The 19,163-nt window shown below is 43.9% G+C and overlaps 2 protein-coding genes across 8 annotated transcripts in view; one reads left to right on the plus strand and one right to left on the minus strand.

The window, feature by feature from the left end:
- Positions 1-4,635, plus strand: part of hmbox1b (homeobox containing 1 b) — a 45,895-nt gene extending 41,260 nt beyond the window's left edge. For all 7 annotated transcript variants that reach the window (XM_005917167.3, XM_005917166.3, XM_005917161.2 and 4 more), the window contains one exon: positions 977-4,635. In XM_005917167.3, coding sequence (XP_005917229.1) covers positions 977-1,120 — 144 coding nt within the window. In that variant the 3' untranslated portion in view covers positions 1,121-4,635. The remainder of the gene's footprint in view (positions 1-976) is intronic.
- A 5,485-nt stretch (positions 4,636-10,120) lies between these two features.
- LOC102314111 (kinesin-like protein KIF13B) overlaps positions 10,121-19,163 on the minus strand; it is a gene marked incomplete in the record, with an annotated part of 42,333 nt that continues 33,290 nt past the window's right edge. Inside the window, 6 exon segments of the mRNA XM_005917181.3 lie at positions 10,121-11,360; positions 11,493-12,804; positions 13,497-13,562; positions 17,253-17,332; positions 17,541-17,637; positions 19,026-19,082. Of these exon segments, the coding sequence (XP_005917243.2) occupies positions 11,107-11,360; positions 11,493-12,804; positions 13,497-13,562; positions 17,253-17,332; positions 17,541-17,637; positions 19,026-19,082 (1,866 nt within the window).

Below are 19,163 nucleotides of genomic sequence, written 5' to 3' on the forward strand. Positions count from 1 at the left end.
TTCACTGCACTGGCTTCGTGTCCATTTACACGGGCATCTGCCTTCAGAGAGTGAAGGATCATGGGTCCCAGCACAGACATGATTGCATGAAGTCCTTCCAAACAAAAGCAAACATTTAGCCCGACAGGGGCGACGCTGTGCATCAGTAGCTGAGTGGTTGAACAGTGGGCTTGGACGAGTTCACCACAAAGGGGAAAGGTTAAAACAGCAGCATGAGAAGCACAGACAGCAGCTGCAGCGTTGCCCTGTTTCACTTTGCTCGTGCACAAACTCTTCGTCTTGGATCCTCAGCAGGGGCCGAGCTAAAGAGGCAACAACAGCCCTAACATGAAAGAGGAGCCCACAGAGCAGGTGTGGTCTAACAGTGCACAGCTGCAGCTGCACGTGATGATGACGTGCAAAGGGTAGCACAGGACCTGGGTGGTCCGTGGTATGGGTGGGGGTGTGGCTGACAAAGCTAAAGTGTCACAGTTACCAGGAAATGAAGGGTTTCTGTCCACTAAAATGAAAGCTGGAGCTTAGTGAGCTGTGGATCAGTGCTGTAGTGTGCTGAAGGGGGGACACGTGGGGTCAAATGCATGTAGTTTCTGTCATAGTTCAGTTTTGTGCACACTAACTCAAATTGGCAAAGCTGTGAGTGCAGTGTGTTGCTGTTAGCGTGACCGTGTGGAGAGACTAGACTCTGTAGTCAGTGTGAGGCTGCAGACATGAACGTTACCTCCTAACTGGGGATGGGCATCTCAAGCAAAAACACCAGGCTTTCCTCAGAGAGCCACTACTGTCACCTTGTGGTAGAAGTATCCCATTACATGCTTTACTTACTTACATACTTTTTTTTTTTTTTTTGTCTTTTTAAATTATTTCCTTTAACATGTCAAAAGCACGTGTTCTTTCCTTACCTCTGATGTAGAGACATTCTGTTTCCTGTCATGACCTTTGTCCTTGATGTTCCTCCCAATGCTCCTCCCTCTCCCAGGACGACAGCGCAGCGCACAGCGAGCACCAGGACCCCATCTCTCTGGCTGTGGAGATGGCTGCCGTCAACCACACCATCCTGGCCCTGTCCAGAACCGGAGGGGGGCCCAACGACATCAAGACGGAGTCCCTGGAGGACGAATGAACTGCACAGGATCTGGGATGGAGGAAGGGGACGAGAGAAGGGGGAGTGTAATAGATGGAGTTGGGGGACTGAAAAGAGACCAAAGTAATGCTACTTAGTAAAGCTTCATCGTCTGCTCCTCAGCATCTGCTCCTCAGCCAGCCCCTTACCAACTCTCCCTTCTCTCCTGGCCTCCCCCTTCCTCTTCCCTCCTCCGAGTAATCCTTGTCAACAGTAATTACCCCCCAACCCCGCTCCACCTTACTCCATATATTGACACAGCTGGCAGAAATGGGTGACTGTAGGCCCTGTGATCTCTGTGGAAATGAGCCACAGAAGAAAAGGCGGCTCCCGCAAACCCCTCTAAACGGCGGCTCTTGTCCGGGAGTGTGAACTCTCTCTTCCCCTCAGTACAGGATACCTCTTCTTTCCTTACCTCGTCCTTGCTCCCCTTCTACTTCCCTCTCCAGCCTGGTCGTCTGAGCCGATCCTCAGTCTATCTCACCTCAACGTCAACCTCAGAAAAGTAATGTGTACTGTATATATATTATATACATGTTTTATACATATATATGTATATACATATATATGTATATGGTTCTTATGGTTCTCAGTCTCACTCACCTCATGGTGTGCTACCTATCTACCTACTTACCTGACCCTCAGATTCACCTTATCATTGTGCAATTCATCAGAAGAGCAACCTCTGGCCTAACATCTCGGGAAAAACGGAAGTCAGTCAGCAAAAATGATATCAGAGCTGCGCTGACACTCTTCTCCTCTGTCCATTCCTCAGTAGAATAAATGGCTTTCGGTTTCCTAGCAGTAGAGCTGCTAGGTTGGATAGAAACGTATCTGAACTTTCTGTAGTAGCCTTACGTTCACGCAGACAGACGTTGTTTTTTGCAAGCAGGTTTTCATACAACAGGGATGGGGACTGTGAATCACTGCACTACGAAACATGTTCAGCACACACTGACGATGGCAAACCTTATCAAGGTTTCTATCCAACAGCAGCAGCAGTGATTCGAGGTTCCTTACTTGCTCTTCCTCTGGTTCTAGGCCAAACAGCAACTGGACGTAGTCATTTCTGCTCCCTGTGACACTATTGTTAAGTACTAAAGACTATGAGGATCAAGCTGCGGTCAATGTGATAATCGAGCAAACTTTGTAAGCTATCTAATAAGACGAGTTATGCTTTGTTTGAAACATCATCCATGCCAAAGGAAAAGAGAGACGCTAAGCTAATACTGATCTGAAAACAGTGTTAAAGTCCATCCAAAGTTATTTATACCAACTCCTTTGGCCTACGCAGGTTTATTTCTTGACTCAGTATAGGCTTGACACTACAGCAGGTCTGTGTCAGTAAAGGTAAGTTTTAGCAACCAGGCAAACAATGATAAAATACCCTGAAGCTTTTTACTACTTCTGTGACGCTGCCTCGTTATAATAGTAATGTGCTTTTTCTAATATCAGAGAGGTCAAATTAGATCAAGTCCACAGTGAAAATGGTTACAAATATCAGAAACATGTTCAAGGCTTCTTTCATCTCTGTAGCCTCAGAGAAAAACTTGCCATTTCAAAGGGAATCAGAGTCACCGACTACTAAAGAGGTGATTTTTTTTCCTTTTTTTGCCCTGATGGAAGGATCTCCAAAACCATCTCTTACTGAATATCACTATGTTGTGAGGTGGGTTGTTCTTATTCAGTGCTGGGGGACTCGACTGTTTATTTTCTGTATTATTTTGTTTGAAGCAGTTATTTCTCTATGCCAGATATGTCCTAGCACAAAGTGGAGCTAGAAGCTAGGTTTGCTCAGCTTAGCCACAGGACAGAAGCATCAAGGCCAGCTTTGTCTAACGGGAACAAACCAAATGTCTAAAGTTTATTCTTGAATATGTGACTTGCGGCTTTTCTCTGTGGCTACTTGTTGATCCGTTAACTCCGGCTTGAATTAACTGAAAACTAGCGTTAGCATTGACTGTTAGCTTAAAACACAATAATTTTTCTATTTTTTTTTTTTTACGTTTTTTCGTGATTTATGTGTTTTAATCAGTAAAAAAAAACCGTCAACCAAGTGCACATTTTTTCCTTTTTGTAAAAAGCCTGACTTTCTGCTCAGCTAAGTTAAGCTAGCTTCTAGCATTAGCTCCGTACAGTCGTGACAACAATTTTTTAATTACATTCCCCACGAAGTCAGAGTCCCTGCATTAGCGATGGTTTTGGAGAAAGAAAAGAATATTCTACGAAGCGGGATTAAACTAAACAGTCTGCCAGAAATTTAATGCCGGTCCTCAAGTTTGTGATAGTTTGATTTGGCTGTTGGTGATCATGCACCAAATAAGCTCACAGGTTTAATACTGCGGTTAATGTCTGGTTCCTGCTTGTACACCAACTTCCAGTCCTCAGCTGTAGCCTAGTAAAGCTTGATTTAATTGTACTGCTTCAGTAAGTTCAAAGCTGCAATACAGTGACTCTCAACTGGGACCTGTGTTTGAAAAAGAAAGAGCTCAAAGCTAAAAACAGTATGTATTTATACTCATTTTTATGGTATTGTACAAAAACAAATGTTTTGAAATGAATCATGCTTTTTTTTTCTAATTATTTTTCTCTTTTTTAAAATTCTCATTATTTGACTGTTTTGCTCATCCCTTATTTGACTGAACAGCAGTCTTCCCGTTTGTATTGGACATAGTAAGCTACTTTATGAAAAATAAACCATGATGCACCTTAATGAAAATTAGTATTAACTAAAATTAGTATTTAACTAAGTATTGATGTTAACTAAACTTTACATGTAACCTTTAACAAAAAGTCCAATTTCCAATATATGATGGGGAAAGAAGAGAAATTCAAGTAGAGCTGCTTCATTCTAAACTAAAGCCCCAGTATGTGCCAGTCTCTTTGGTAAATAGCACCACACCAAACTCCCTGGTAAAAGCTCCAGTTTCTGATCTGAACCAGCGCACGTGTAAACCGTGCACCCGTTTTTGACTCGGACAGATTGAAGCATTCATTGAACTGAGAGCGTGTCTCTGTAAACTACTTGAAATGATCACTTTTTTTTCCTTCTAAAGATTTTGGGGGGGGGAGTTTGGCGTGATGTTCCCCTACAAAACATGCTGCGTGTTAGAACTGGTGAAATTAGCATGCATTCAGAGATTATTCCCACTATGAGACACTTTTAAATGAACTGCCTTTGACTTTGAGAGATGCCGTGGCCCAGTTAGCAAGTTTTAATCCGCTAGTATTTTTGCATGAACATTGAAGCTTGACAGAAAAGTTCATGGGGTGGATGAAAGAACCCTCAGGTGCTCACAAAGTAGATTGTGCTAGTTTTCCTTTTTTTTTCCAGAAGAAAACTGGAACCCACCTCGAGCGTGACACGGGCACTTCCCCACTCGCTGTCATGCATACTCAGTGGAAGTGCTTGCTTTGAAGGGGCGTCCTCTCTTGTGGTTGTCAGGGTCAACATGCCTACGTGTCCTTGTGTGTCCCCTAGTGCAACACCATCCACTTCATCCCAGTATAGCTCAGAAAAAGAGGACTGAATGCTGTTGTATCAATCTCAAATCTAGTTATGTTCAAAATTACTGTATTGCCCATTTCAGAATTTAGTGCCTTTTTTGGACAGTAGACTGTTCTGTAATTAAGATGTAGTATATATACATTTTTTGTACAGTTTCTTTGTTCATTTTTTTTAACTTGTGTTTATTTTAGTATGATATATATATATATATATAAATATAATGTACAAGAGAATAAAGCTATATCAATGAGAATGTGTGTTTATGGTCTTGCTGGCTGCATGTATACAGATCTATGCACAGATACAAAGTACACGAATCAAAGCAAGCTTTTAATAATTATCTGAGTCTTACAACCAAAGTTTTCATCTGATGTAAAATGTATAGAAATCATACATATACCAACAAGACGGCGTGCATCACTGTCACAACAGCGTTTGCATTCAAAGGCTTTATGGGGGGCCGGTCTCTCGTCAAAATGCCCGGGCCGATTTTTTGTCCCAGTCCAGCCCTGGACACGACACGCAGTGAGTTAATCTGAGAAGGTGCATTAAAAAATAAATGGCCGGGCCAGTGGTGCACATCGCAAATTAACTCGCATACACACATTAGTTGTACCGTTTCTTAATGACGGTATCTTAGCTAACAACCCCAACTATCAGATTCAACTTGTAATTGGCTAAAAACAACAGAGGGACGTTGCTAGCTGGCAGTTTTTTCGAGCGATGTTGAAATTTCCACATTCAGACACTTCAAATGCTTCAGCAGCTGTCCGCTCAGCGCAGCATCAGCACCGCGGAAATACACGGATACATCCGAAGACTCGAGACTGATCAAACCAGAAAGCTTTAATGAGCAGCTGGTTTGCCTCGCATTAACTGGTATTAACTCAGCCAGTTAATCGAAATGCAGCTGACTGAACTGAAAAGCTCGACTCTGTGGGGTCAAAGTTTGCAGAACTGCGAACACAGCTGGAATCCACAGCTGTGCGTGTTCATGGAGCTGCATGTTCACCTACTGGACGTCACTACCTGACAGGTTTAACTGTCTTCAGAACATTGCAGAGACCTTACTGACAGTGTTTGGCTCTACATGTCTGTGTGAGCAGGTTTTCTCTCACATGAGTCCTCAGCTCTGAATGCTGGACACTGGGAGACCTGTGTCTCTGAGTGGGAGACCAGAGATCACATTAACATGCGTGTCTCTGTATTAACAAACATGCCATAATGGCCCTGTTTATTTTTCTTATCATTGTTGTGAGGAGACCATAGATAGCATTTGTATTTTCTGTTGTACAGTTCATTTGCTGTTATGGATAAAGTCTTTTTTTTGTTTCAAAATAGCTGATAAGTATTCGCTGATAGCTGCTAACATCTGCGAACAAATATAACTCTATAAAGTTGTTCTATATAGTGTGTAACTGTTATTATAGAGCATTATTAAATGTATTGCTAATGCATCATATGGCACACTGACTCCTGAGGAAAATTTAGATTGTTTTCATATATAACAGGTCAGTTTAAACATAAAGGTTTGGTGAGTCCAAGCTTAAGTATATATTTCAAACAATAAAACCTTATTTAACGCAAATGTTGTGAATAAACTTGAAATTATGGATTTTACCCTCTGAAGACCTGAACTCTTTCATGGCATGCATTTTGATTTCTCTTTACTATTTGGGCTTTATACTGTTGATAGAACACTGTAAAGTCACAATTGAATAATGATATGCAGAACTCTTTATTTGGTGTCTGAACACTGCAGCATTTTTCCTGAGTACGAAAACAAAATGAGAAACAACAGCTGAGCCCCTTTAAGCAATATGGCTCATTTGAAAGAGCAAAATTTAGTATTGTGGTCTAGACAACCCAAAATGTGATGTCCCCATATGTGGACGCCAGGTCCTAGGAGGTTAAAATTGTATTTCCATGTAAGTCCATATGGTGAACAATAAAAGCATTCCTCCATTGTGGCTCGCTGTGATGGACAAGACGGTCACCTCTGTGCACGTCTGGGTCAGGGTCAGGGTCTTGACTCATTTGTTCTTATTCGCTGAACATCAGCTCAGAGTTGTTGGTGCAAGTATTGAACATGACTTTCGGTAAGCCTCAAACCAGCTCTGACAAACTGACTGATGCAAAGTTTTGACCGTACCTTACAGTGTAGGGACGGAGTATCGCGGACCTCAACTGGGACAGAAGAAGGCAAACTTTGACCAATGCCTCAATCCCACTGACACACCTTTCATAGAGTAAGCAGAGTCTTGGGATGAAGGAGATGACTCGGCCGTCACTGGCGCTAAGGTTGCTGAGGTAGTTAAAAAAAGAGTTTGGTGAACCTCCAAGTCTGAGGCCGTAGTTCTCAGCTATGTTCTCAGGAAAATGTTTTTTTATCATAACCTTAATGACTGCAACACAGCAAAGGACATTACTAATGCAAACTGATTACACTGAACCTTAATCACCCTTTTATCAGTTAGTATAACAGACCTGGAATAGCTCTTACTACGACCGCCATGGAGACACTTCCAGGTCATGGGGTGGCTGTAGCTCAGGTGGCAGAGCAGGTCAGCCACTAATCAGAAGGTCTGTGGTTCGATCCCAGGCTGCATGCCAAATATCCTTGGGCAAGATACTAACCCCATGTTTGCCTACTGGTGGTGGTCAGAGGGCCCGGTGGCGCCAGTGTCCGGCAGCCTCGCCTCTGTCAGTGCGCCCCAGGGCAGCTGTGGCTACAATGTAGCTTGCCATCGCCATGTGTGTGAATGACTGAATGTAGTGTGAAGCGCTTTGGGGTCCTATGGACTAGCAAAGCGCTATACAAATGCAGGCCATTTACCATTTCTTTCAGTTAGGAACCTTCCTAAGGAAAAAAGACTATTGGAATGCAACCAATGACTTTTTAGACCCTTAACTTCTCCTCGCAGAGCTTCAAGGGATCTTCCAGGATGGTGAGGATATTTTCGGCAGACTTAAATTGGTCATCAGGCAGCGATTTCATAGCTGTTGATGTCTAATGTGGAACTTGACCTGCACTGGCGTGAGTTGGCTCCACAGCATAAGTTAGCGTGACGCTTGTAAGAAGTAAACCACCTTCGTGGTACAGAAAACCCAGGATCAACCCTGAAGTTATCTGGATAAGTCATAAATCCTGTTTCATTGGCCTCTACACTATGAAGATAGACTTTAAGCTTATCCGGGTAACTTCAGGGTGCGTTTTATTTTACAATCACTGTAATTTATTTATACACGTATAGAAACATTAGCATTTCTATATGCTTCTGTTACCAGCACCAGACCCAGGGGAATCTGGACCGGCAGCAAGCGGCACACAGGCTAGAGAGCACTGCGTAGCCAAATATGAGCAAACTGTGGATTAATAGAGAGGACACCGAAGTTAGCGTCTTGCTCAGGCCGGAGCTCATTTATTTCTGCAACATATACACAATACAAATGCATTCTTCCCATAAAATAACAGAGTTCACAAACAAAAATAAAGTTACAAAAAGTTTCTCTCAAAAGCAAAATAAATACAAACTAATTCAAAATGACTTTACATACAATTTAAACAAAACACTCGCGGCTAAAGCAGAACAACGTACCAAAATAACCCATCTCACATTCACACAACCTTTCCCCACATTCGCGCCAAATACGCTATTACTTTTGAACATGGCGTCCCCTGAACGCAACACAACATGGCAGCAGACGACTGCAAACGTTGGCTGCGTCCCAATTCAGGGTCTGCACGCTTGAAGTACGCATTTTAAGTGCGATTACGTCACCGCCACGCGACGACGGCTGTTCCAATTCGAAGTGTGCTTCAAATGCGCCGTCGATTTCCCCAAATACCAAGCGTGGTCCCATATATCCCACAATTCAGGCTGCCACTGAGCTCTGCCCAGGGGCGTTTCTGGGATTTTTTTTAATGGGGGGGCTAACAATCAGAAATAACTGTTGAAAACGACCTTGGAAGACGTTTATATATTCATGAGCATTTTTACATTCATAGAACAATGATAAACATTGTTTTCCTAAAAAAATGATAGTGAGGATTTATTCATTTAACAGTATTTATTTGTAAGAAACACTGCATACTGTATTATATACAAGGACCAACACATTTTCATTTAGAAATCAAAGTATATATATTCATTTAAAAGGAAAGGAAATGGTAGGTTTTTGTTTTTCTTTAAACATCAGAATGGCTGGTGTGGTTTTGTTAGCTTATTTAGGATGGAGGTGATCATTTTTGGGACTATTTTCTGTAATTCCACTGATACCAGAACATGTTGTGCACTCTCCCAGTTCTTGCACAGGTCCCTTTGGAGGTTTTTCACTGTGCATTCATGCTACAGCGCTGTTGTTTCAAAGCACTCAAACAAAGGCTCAGTCTAGGTGCAAATTTCTGTCTCCAGTGTACTTGTCTTATTAAAGAATCACATAGAAACATAAATGCTTATATTTGCTCACAGAAAAATACAATTAGTATAAAATAAACCCAGGGTCAAACTGAAGGTTTCTAGAAGTTACTGAGAAGCTAAAAGTCCTGCTTCATATTGCAGAGGCCTATACTACAACATCCTAGGCTCCTGTTTCCAGGGTAACCCTCTGATGTATTTACTAGCAGATTTTTTGTCAGTCAGCAGTATCCTGCCATGTCGTCGCTTCAGTCGGAATTTAAGGGAAGTTACCAAATGTCATTCAAGCGTTAGGAGCTGATGTGTTGTTGCGCTGCAGGGTTTGGCCCAGAACCTGCTGAAGAGAACATCTGAGCGGAGCTCCGTCAGCGGATGTGGGATCACCTTTGAAGTAGTTTCTAACATCCCAGGAGGAAGTACCAGGACATCATGTTAGTGTTCAGGAAGGAAGGAAAAGACATTTGGAAACCAGCAACCATGAATTTCACTGAGACATCATGTCCACAAATGAAAACAGATGTGATTACAACATCTGTGCAGGAACAGCTGGTCACTGCTTTCCAAAAATCAGTGCTTCTCGCCTCAGACTTACAGTCTGTGTGGACAGAAGGAGGACAGAGGACTGGTGGATGAGGTCGTGGAGTGGTCTGGGAGAAATCACCCGGTGGTTAAAGAAAGAAAAAGTATGAATAGCATGAAACGGAGGAGCTAAGCTAGACCAAAGGTTTTTCAGAGGCACTCTTTTTGTTCTCTTGAAAAATAGATAAAGATGGTGCTGAAAGATGCTCAAACTTTATTTTTCCTTCTCTAAAGTTAGCTTAAAAAATAGGATGATTAAAAAAAAAAAAGAATCCTAATAAAACCCAATAGATGCAGTGATTATGTAATCTCTTTTACCAGGACATCGTCGTAAAAGATTTTCTAATCTCAAAAAATGAGTACATAATGTACCAGAGAATGAATATCTCTCTCTCTCTCTCTCACACACACATACACACACACACACACACAGACACACACACAGACACACTCACACACACACACACACACACACACACACACACACACACACACACACACACACACAGACACACACACAGACAGCAGAATTAAATTGATTTATTATCACTTATAAAAAGTTGATCTTTAAACAAACATTCAAGCTTGATCATTTTAAATGCAAATGTATTAAAACACATTTCTGCACAAAAACTAACACAACATTAAAACCAACACAATCCTCACCAAACAGACTGCAGCACATACAGGGAAAGTCACAAGTAAAGTTCTCAAACACCCTCACGTGAAACTAATGCAGATTCCTGCATTTTCTTGGCAGGAAGAGGAAAATATAGATTTATAACTGTTGCAAAATTCCAGCAGTAGCATTTTTGACGAGTGCAATAATTTTAACCAGCAGAATCACATCAGAATAATCCCCTTTATTCCTACACAGTGCGGCGGGACGTGTCCAAGGCATTTTTCCAAAGGCTTTATTCAAAGCATTTCAAGGCACAAGACTAATAGCACACCATATGGTCATACATTACAAAACACATCTGGATGTCTGCGCTGATATTTGTTTATCTTTGGAACTGCACGAGAAAGAAATCGGCTAGCCTTTTTTTTTGGGGGGGGGGTAATTTTTGGTATGCACAGTAAAAAGGAAACGGTGCCTCCTGTGAATCCGTCTGTAGCGTACTTCATGTGTACCCTTGCTTCCTTACACGACATATACAGGTCGCAGTGCTTTGATTACAATGTAATGTCTTTTGAATAAATACATTTATAAAAGGTTAGCGTGTAATTATCTAAAAGCATTCACATTTTCAGATAAAACATCCAATGTCTGCCAAGTATGTCACACAGGAATGGAGTCCTGTAACAGGAAAAGCCAAAAATCATCCTCCAGACACGAGAGCGTGGAGTGACTCATCCAAACTTACTGTCAAACCTCCAGTAAATCGGTCTAGAGTGCGCCAGACACCACTGTGCCAGTAGGCTTAAGCTTTTGTCCCATATGGGCAGTGATGTGCTGGGGATGCCCAGCAATGAGCCATTTAAGTGTTCCACGACTTGCGGTTCTCCCCCCTGCCGCGACCGGTTGATCCGGTTCCACCTTCGCCTTTGGCCAGAGCTGTAAGGGCTGCCAGGTTTGGGCTGGACCCCGACAGATGGGCACTACGGCGTTTTTGTTGCTGCTGGCGATGGCGTTTGGGATCGCCACGGGTTACTCTGTCAGGTCTTACCAACACGCCGTAACCAGGGTTGCAGTGGAAGTAGTGCTTACCAGCCACTGACCCATCGTTCTTTCCTGAAAGAAAGAGGAAAATACATGAATCGTAAAAATTTAAAAAAGCAATAATGAGGCTTTAATTGGCAGTGCATACATGTTCATGAAGAATGAGAACGATCAGATTTGGTGTTGGGTCTAATCTAAACCTACCTGCTGGTACTTCAAGTTCCACTCCAACCCAAGTCCCCTCTGCAAAATCTGTGGGTCCCAAATATCGCACCGTACCACTCTTATTAGCCCCCACACTCACAAACTCGCCCTCTTTCAACCACTCGGGAAGAACAGCAGAAGCAGCTGTATCTCCATCCTCTGTGTCAGAGATGATTTCCAGACTTTCCTTCGGCACTGAAAGGTTGGGTCCTGTCCCACAACTTGAGGGTTGGTTCACCAGTGTGGGGGTATCATGCTCCTCCTCACTCAGAATCTGCAGAAATGACTTGAGGTCTGAAGACTTCACTTTCTGGATCTTGAAGGGGTTAGCTACCGAGGGACCTGATTTGGGAGAAGAAATGGGGCCTTTGGCAGGTTTGACAGAAGCTGCTGGCTGCTGAACCACACTGGTGGCTGAGGATGAGGGTAGGAAGGAGGCACCATTTGTTTCTGGAACATCAGAAGTTGACTGTTGCTTGGATGAAGCTTGAGCAGCCAGGTCTACAGGCAGTCCTGGATCAGGACTTGAGGCTTGGATCAGGCTTGGAGAAGGATCTTGAATAAAGTCTGAAGCCGTCTGATCTTGTGTGCGCTGCTGGGGTTGCAGGACGGTTGATTCCAAACGCCTCGCTCCTTCTTGAGCAGATCGTTGTGTCTCATTAGAAAACGCCAGTTCACATTCTACTTTGTTTGTGGCAGCCACCTCGAGATCTTCTCTTGAAGGAGTCTTTGGTTCACTGTGGTCTACATGGCGCACTTCTGTCTGCTTGGTCCCATTGTTTTGTGCCACCTCTGAATGATCTCGTTGCTCTGATCCACGGTCCTGTTTTTGTTCGGTCTGGTCTGGCAATTCCGCTTCTGCAGCTGGATCAGATTTTTCGGCCTCCTTTAACTGGTCTGATAGGAACCGATTTGGTTCTTGTTGACTCGGCATAACAGCTGGTTCAGATGGCTCCTGCTCCATACTCTCTGCATCTGCTTTCTGTCTCAAACTCAGTAATTCCTGAGGCCCTGATTGGTCTAAAAGAAGAGTGTCCGATTGTGTGGTGTCAGAGAAAGGAGAGAACTTCTGTGTCACATTTTCCTCCTCGTGCTCATCGAGCACAGTTTCAAAGCCATCCCTGCTACCATATGACGAAGGCAAGTCCCAGCTCAGCGTGTAGACTTCTGACAGCGTTACTGTAGATATGCTTGTTGACATATATCCACTGGAAGCCTCGCTCACTGGACTGGTGGTGGAGTCTTCAGTTTCTGGGATGATTGGAGGTGGAAGAGGCACAGATCTGGGGATTTCTGTTTCATCAATGGGGACCTGGGGGCAAACCATAGAAACGTGGTTTTAGCCAAAGAGCGTCTTTTTGCCAGTTTCCAAAAATGGAATTTCCACAAACTCATTTCCAATTTCTGATCATAACCACCCTAGTGCCAGCTCCTGGTTAGTCCAGCCTCAAGATGAATGTTTTTCACCATTTCTGAGGATCTGACTGAAAAACCTACCTGTCAATCACAAGGCCAACCTGCCCTCAGTTTTTAAACATGGAAGCTACATCATTGTTATTCTACAGTCTTTGTACTTGGAGCCAGGTTCAGTTGGATACTTGGAGCAGCAGAAATGTTTGAATAACAATGACCAGCACATGTTGCTGGTATTGAACATGAATGTATTCCATATAATCACAGTCCTGTTATCGTGCACAGGATGGTCAGGTGAACTTGTCGTGTTTTCAAAGTAACACAAACGTCTAAAAATATTAAAGTGAAGAATCTAAAAAGACAAACAGCGCTGCCAGAAGCCGTGCAGGCTTTTTATAACTTCATCCGACGTTTTTGTACCACGGCATTTACAGCCGATGACGAACGATGGGCGAGTTTCGGTTGACACAGACGGCATTACTGAATACACTCCACTCCGATCAGTTTCTATGTTTGGAAGAACAGATCTACACAATGTGTTAAAAGAGCACCCACAGTACAACAGCATCCGGGCGGGGCTGGAGGACTCACCGCCTGCCGCTGTTTGCTCATGTCCTCTTCAACGCTGGCCGACTGCACCACGATGCGCGGCAGACTCTGCGACGGGGTCGGAATTAAAAAAGCAAAGTTAATGTGACTTCAGATAAAACATCTCAAAGCTGCTAATTAGCACTGAAGGCTTTTCAAGCTGATTTCAAGATGCAATCAGGGGCCAATCAGCTCTGTCCGCTTCAAACCTGAAGATTAACAGAAGTCTGTTCATGCCACACTGCATGATGTGGTGATTAGCTGCTGTGGGAGCATCAGAGAGACAGAAGGACAGAAACAAGCAGAGAGAAAACTGAACCTGTGATGGTAACAATGAGGCTGAACACCGACCTGCTACGCCCTCTCTGGTACTAACATTAGGCCAGCTGACCGTCTGCTGCAGCTGCAGATGATTCTTCATAATTATGAAGATTCGTATGTTCACGTGACGAAAGGAATCAGATATTTATTTCGATAACGGCGTTTCGAGATGTTGACACGAGATGCAGACAGTGTAATAAAAACATTGGTTCATTAGACTCGTAATCATGACAAACTAGTCAAACAATCAGTATAATTGCACCTTAATTATAATTGCACCCATCATCATTGATCCCTGCTCAGGATTCAAAACTCGACATGATCCGTCAACTGATTAAGCACAAAGAAAACAAAAACCCATCTTGATCTTTAAAAGATGCGTGTGCTTAGCAGACAGGATTTTAATCATGACGACTGAGTTCATGCAGAAAGGAAGCTGCTCGATTTAGGACACGTGGAGCTTTGAGAGCAGAACGACGACCTACGTGGTCCGCAGGTCTGACGTCAGAAAGTAGGTCAAACAGGTCTATCCTACCCCTCGCGTGCTCGGGAAAATAAACCTGCAGGTCAACACAACACATCAGGTGCACAACAAATGCTGCCTCTGCTTTACTGGTTATTGAAATCAAAGCACAACAAGCACCCGTCTGTGTTAATCGCAATCTCCACGTGTCCGTGTTCTCAACAGCCGTTCATCTGAAGCACGGCAAGCGCAGGAGGTGCTGAGGAGTAAACGTTTAGTTGAGGTTGTTGTTGCTGGCTGCTGTGCAGCATCAGTGAGAGGAGCTAATCACCAGGAGGCTAAAGTCACAGTTCAGTCATGTGAGCGCACACTCCTCTTTGGAAATAAATGCGCACCAGCTTTGGCACCTTTGCTGACGGTGGGCTGGCTTCACTGCATATCGTCCGTTTCAGGAAAATGCTGGAAGGTGTGTATTTAACCGAATCAAAGAAACGTGATGTCCTATGGTTTGCAGCACACAGTTTACTTGGAATTGTGCTTCATTTAACACAGCATAATGTGCGTCGACTAACTGCTGAAAGCTGCGAGTCAAAGTTGTGTCCTGGAACTCTTCATCCAGTCGTCACCCTGAGCGTTTAGAGCCAGGCTGCCAGATGCACATAAATCCTTTTAGTTTCAGGTTTTTAGCCACGTGGCTGCACAGTGCAGCAGTGCAAACTGACACTTGTGTATTTTACTTTGCTTTTGTTGTTGCTGTTGTCATCTTTCAGGTATTGATGTGATGTGTGGTAGATCAATGTTCCAAATGTAGCATTAAAACCTCTGCATTTAAGCATCAGCAACAACAACGTGTGTATTTAACAGCACCTTCAGTAAACCTCCAACAGGTCCGAGTGTGATCGTACAGCCGTAACACAGACCGAATAATTCCCGCGCTCCCTCTGAGACGATCGTTTCATCCGGAGAGCGTAAACTTCCTGATTTAACAAACGATGACTCAAACGTTCTACTCGCAGCAGTTCAACATTTCAGTAGTTGGTGCTGGAAGTGCTGATCAATCTCACGGACAACCACAATTTTAGCCAATAGTACTTATCATCTAGACCAGTGGTCCCCAAACCCCGGCCCGGTACTGGTTTTTATTTTGTTGTATTTATCTGCGACACTTCAAAGGCCGGTCTGTTTATGTCCGACAATATTTTCACAGACCGGCCTTTAAAGTGTCGCAGATAAATACAACAAAATAAAAACCAGTACCGGTACCAAAAAGGAGATTTGTTGATAACACACGGGAAACACCCAGGGAAACCGAGTTAACGATAAAAACCCTGAAAACCATAACTTTCACGGCCGAGCCTGGACTCTCACGGACCAGTACCGGGCCGGGGTTTGGGGACCGCTGATCTGGTCTACGGATGTCTGCTGTCTAACAGGACAAACTCCTTCATTTCTTTATATGAAAGAAATCTTTAGAAAAAAAGAGTGAGTCATAGTTAATGAAACTTTCACGCAGACTTAATAAATTAGTTTTGTTGGTTTTATAACATCAGTCACTTCTAAGGTCCAGAGATGTGCAAGTATCGAAAGTACAAAGTACAGCAGTATTCAAACCCAATGACAGCTCTACAATTCATGTAGAGCCCCAAACACATTCGTACGGGCCGTGATCATCGATCAAATTACCCTTTGGCAGCCCGCTATTATTTGCGTCACTCCAAGCTTTTGTTTTGTGTTGACCGTTGTAAACATCTGTGGCAGGAAGATGCTAATTAGAGCAATATTCTCAACAACAAGCACAGCGAGGCCTGCTGGGTTTCCTTTCCAACATTCCCCTGATTAGCTACTCTCCACAGCTCAAGGGCCAATCAGCCAAATGAGACGCTGGAGTGTTTGGCTGCTATGAAAAAAGCTGCATGATTGCAGAAGAGCAGATGCTGCGCAGGTTGAAGGAGCAACGTGTCAGGATAAAGTTCAGCAGCTCGTAATTACCCCTGGTCTACGCACAGTAAGCGCCTGAAGCAGACGTGCTCGCAAACATCAGTCGGTGGGGACAGCTCAGCCATTCAGTCTTGTTCCGACTCAGACACAAGACTCGAGTACTTTAGAGTTATTGGCTGAAAACGGAAGCACGTTCATTACCAGCTGCCTTGTTCACTAGAGTCACTACAGTGCATCGCTTTGATTTGCCCGTTTCTTATGACAGATGCTCTTCCTGACATCGCCCGAAGGATGTGTGGCTTACACACTCGTCTGCCTTCACATGGCAGACGAGTGTGTAAGCCACTACACTCCATTTTATTAGCAGCTGAAAAAAGATGCGGCCATCATGGCGCCACGTGTTGGTTCATGAACCGCCGTCTCTCGGGTAGTGGAGTACTACACTAACAGCTGGTGCCAGCTGGCTGATTAGCCTGTCCAGAAATGCACACCACACGCTCAGCTGGTAATTAGTGCCACCATAGTAAGTAATACGAGGATTTCACTAATTAGATTTGTCACATAATTTCTTTTACAATGAAAAGCATCAAGTCCAGGTTTGAATTAGGTTTGTGAGCCTGTGAGGTTACAGGATGATAATAATAATTGTCGCAGTCCTAACCGTTCCCTAAACAGGAGACATGTTAGCAGCTACCTGAAAGGTGATGGCAGCTGTGTCTCTATCGGGCTGTAGTAATGTTGGCCATTTTAATATGGACGTCGGCGGGATTTACTCCGTTTTGCCAAAACAAAACACTCTGCAAACCATCCAAAGCTTTTATTCACAACATGCTTTTCTTCGTAATCTTAAAACAACGAGGCAAAAGGTGCACTTAGCTCTGTTTCTATGGCAACAGAAGAACTCAGACTGTTGATGAGGAGATGGCGTGTTCAGATTCAGGTAGCAGCGACGCATACGAACTTTAAATCCCTGATAAGGATGCAGGTCGAAGACAAGCTTTAATGCAGAGCACAATAAACAGGCTGAATGAGCCTACCTGCTGATGGACAGCTGTCTGGTCTCTGCCCTCTTTCCCACCAGGAAGCAGCGACTTCAGTAGCCTGGGTACGGCCTTCACTAAAGGGAGAGAAGAAGCAGTGAAGCCTGAATGCTCTGCAGAAGAAGGAAGAGGAGATGGAGAAGGGGGGCAGAGAAAAACCAAACAAACCAAACCATTTTTGAGAATAAGACTCTTAAAGAGAAAAAGTTTTCCCCAGACTAAAGCATCAGATGCACAGCTGATGACATCAAAGGTCACACAGAGGGCGTTTTTAAATAGCTGTACCCGTCTCTGCGTTCAGATTCTGGGACAAGGAGCTGGGAAGTGTGCGTCTGGAAGGAGGAGGCGGCGCCACAGAGAGGTCGTGATGACTGTCCCAGGCCTGCAGACACGATGAAGAGCACTTCAGTCTTTGTGGGAGCAACATCCAATGGCTGCCAAACACAGCTGCAACACAGCTCCATCCATTCATTCACTGCGTTAAGCTACATCTTCTATTGATACACCGAGTTTTAGGAATTTCAACCATTTTTAGTTTATTTTTGTTACCATTTGTCCACAGTGTTTAAGTCATACGTCATTCACTGAGGTTACACAGATTACTTGTACAGGGTTGGGTTTAAGTCCTGAATCGATTTAAGTATAAATGTATTTTGGCAGAAACGGCAGAATCTCAGATTACAGCTCACAAAACTGTTTCATTAACTGCCAAACAGCTAAAACAGCAAGTAAACAGGAAAAGATGTAGGCGGAGCGTGGATCGTTCACCCGACGGCGCGCACGCGAACACGCCGTCGGTGCTGAGAGCCGACTCAGATTCTGAGCTGCAGGTTTCGTCGCTCTGACCAACACTGACTGAACCAGCAGCAAAAGATCCAAACGACGCTTCTCGTTTGATAAACATCGGCATTGATTCTGACTTTTTTGCTTCCACCACGATAAAAATCACACTTGCTGCACAGCTCTCTCTCAGTGCACACATTTACGATCAAATCCGTTTCCTGCGTTATTCGCTTGCTTATGGGTGGCTGTGGCTCAGGTGGCAGAGCAGGTCAGCCACTAATCAGAAGGTCGGTGGTTCGATCTCAGGCTGCATGCCAAATATCCTTGGGCAAGATACTAACTACTGGTGGTGGTCAGAGGGCCCGGTGGCGCCAGTGTCCGGCAGCCTCGCCTCTGTCAGTGCGCCCCAGGGCAGCTGCCATCACCAGTGTGTGAATGACTGAATGTAGTGTGAAGCGCTTTGGGGTCCTTAGGGACTAGAAAAGCGCTATACAAATGCAGACCATTTACCATTTATTACCAACTAGTCAGCTGCTGGTTTTATTTTTCCCCACAAATGACATTTGACAAGAAAGCCTCATTTCTGAAAGTGATGCCAGATTGCAAAACTCTCAGCTGTCTCTGATCAAACCTCAGCAGCCTTACGTAAGGCAGGACCTCGTTAACTGGAATCGAACCAGTTATAGAAATCAGTGACGATGCCCAGCCCCAGTATTAGCATACTGGTGTCAGTGCAAGCAAGGCAACCACTGCTTGTCCATTGAAATCCCGTTCATGGTCATTCAAAGCACAATAAGATATCCTCTTCAGGTAAGTGTATTAGTAAAAGCACCTTGGAGACCCATCAGGTTTCACCTTCTGTATGAATCCAGACGTGCAAATTAGTATCATCACAAACATGCAGTTAATTAGCAGGAACAACTGGAGTGTAATGAGGTTGTGTTTACCTAAGCAGTTACCAAAGAGAAGCTGACTTCAGTGTCTCACCTTGAAGTCTTTGAGCTTAAGAGGGGAGGAGCCAAGATCCAGGCTGCTGCCTGACAGCTGGGTCAAAGGTTAAGTGGTTAGAGGTTAGTGAAGCAGATTGTCAACAACCAGTCTCATCATCAAAGGCAATCAAGAAAG

Source organism: Haplochromis burtoni, unplaced genomic scaffold (assembly GCF_018398535.1).
Source record: "Haplochromis burtoni strain Fernald_Lab_line unplaced genomic scaffold, NCSU_Asbu1 Contig_22, whole genome shotgun sequence".
NCBI lineage: Eukaryota > Metazoa > Chordata > Actinopteri > Cichliformes > Cichlidae > Haplochromis > Haplochromis burtoni.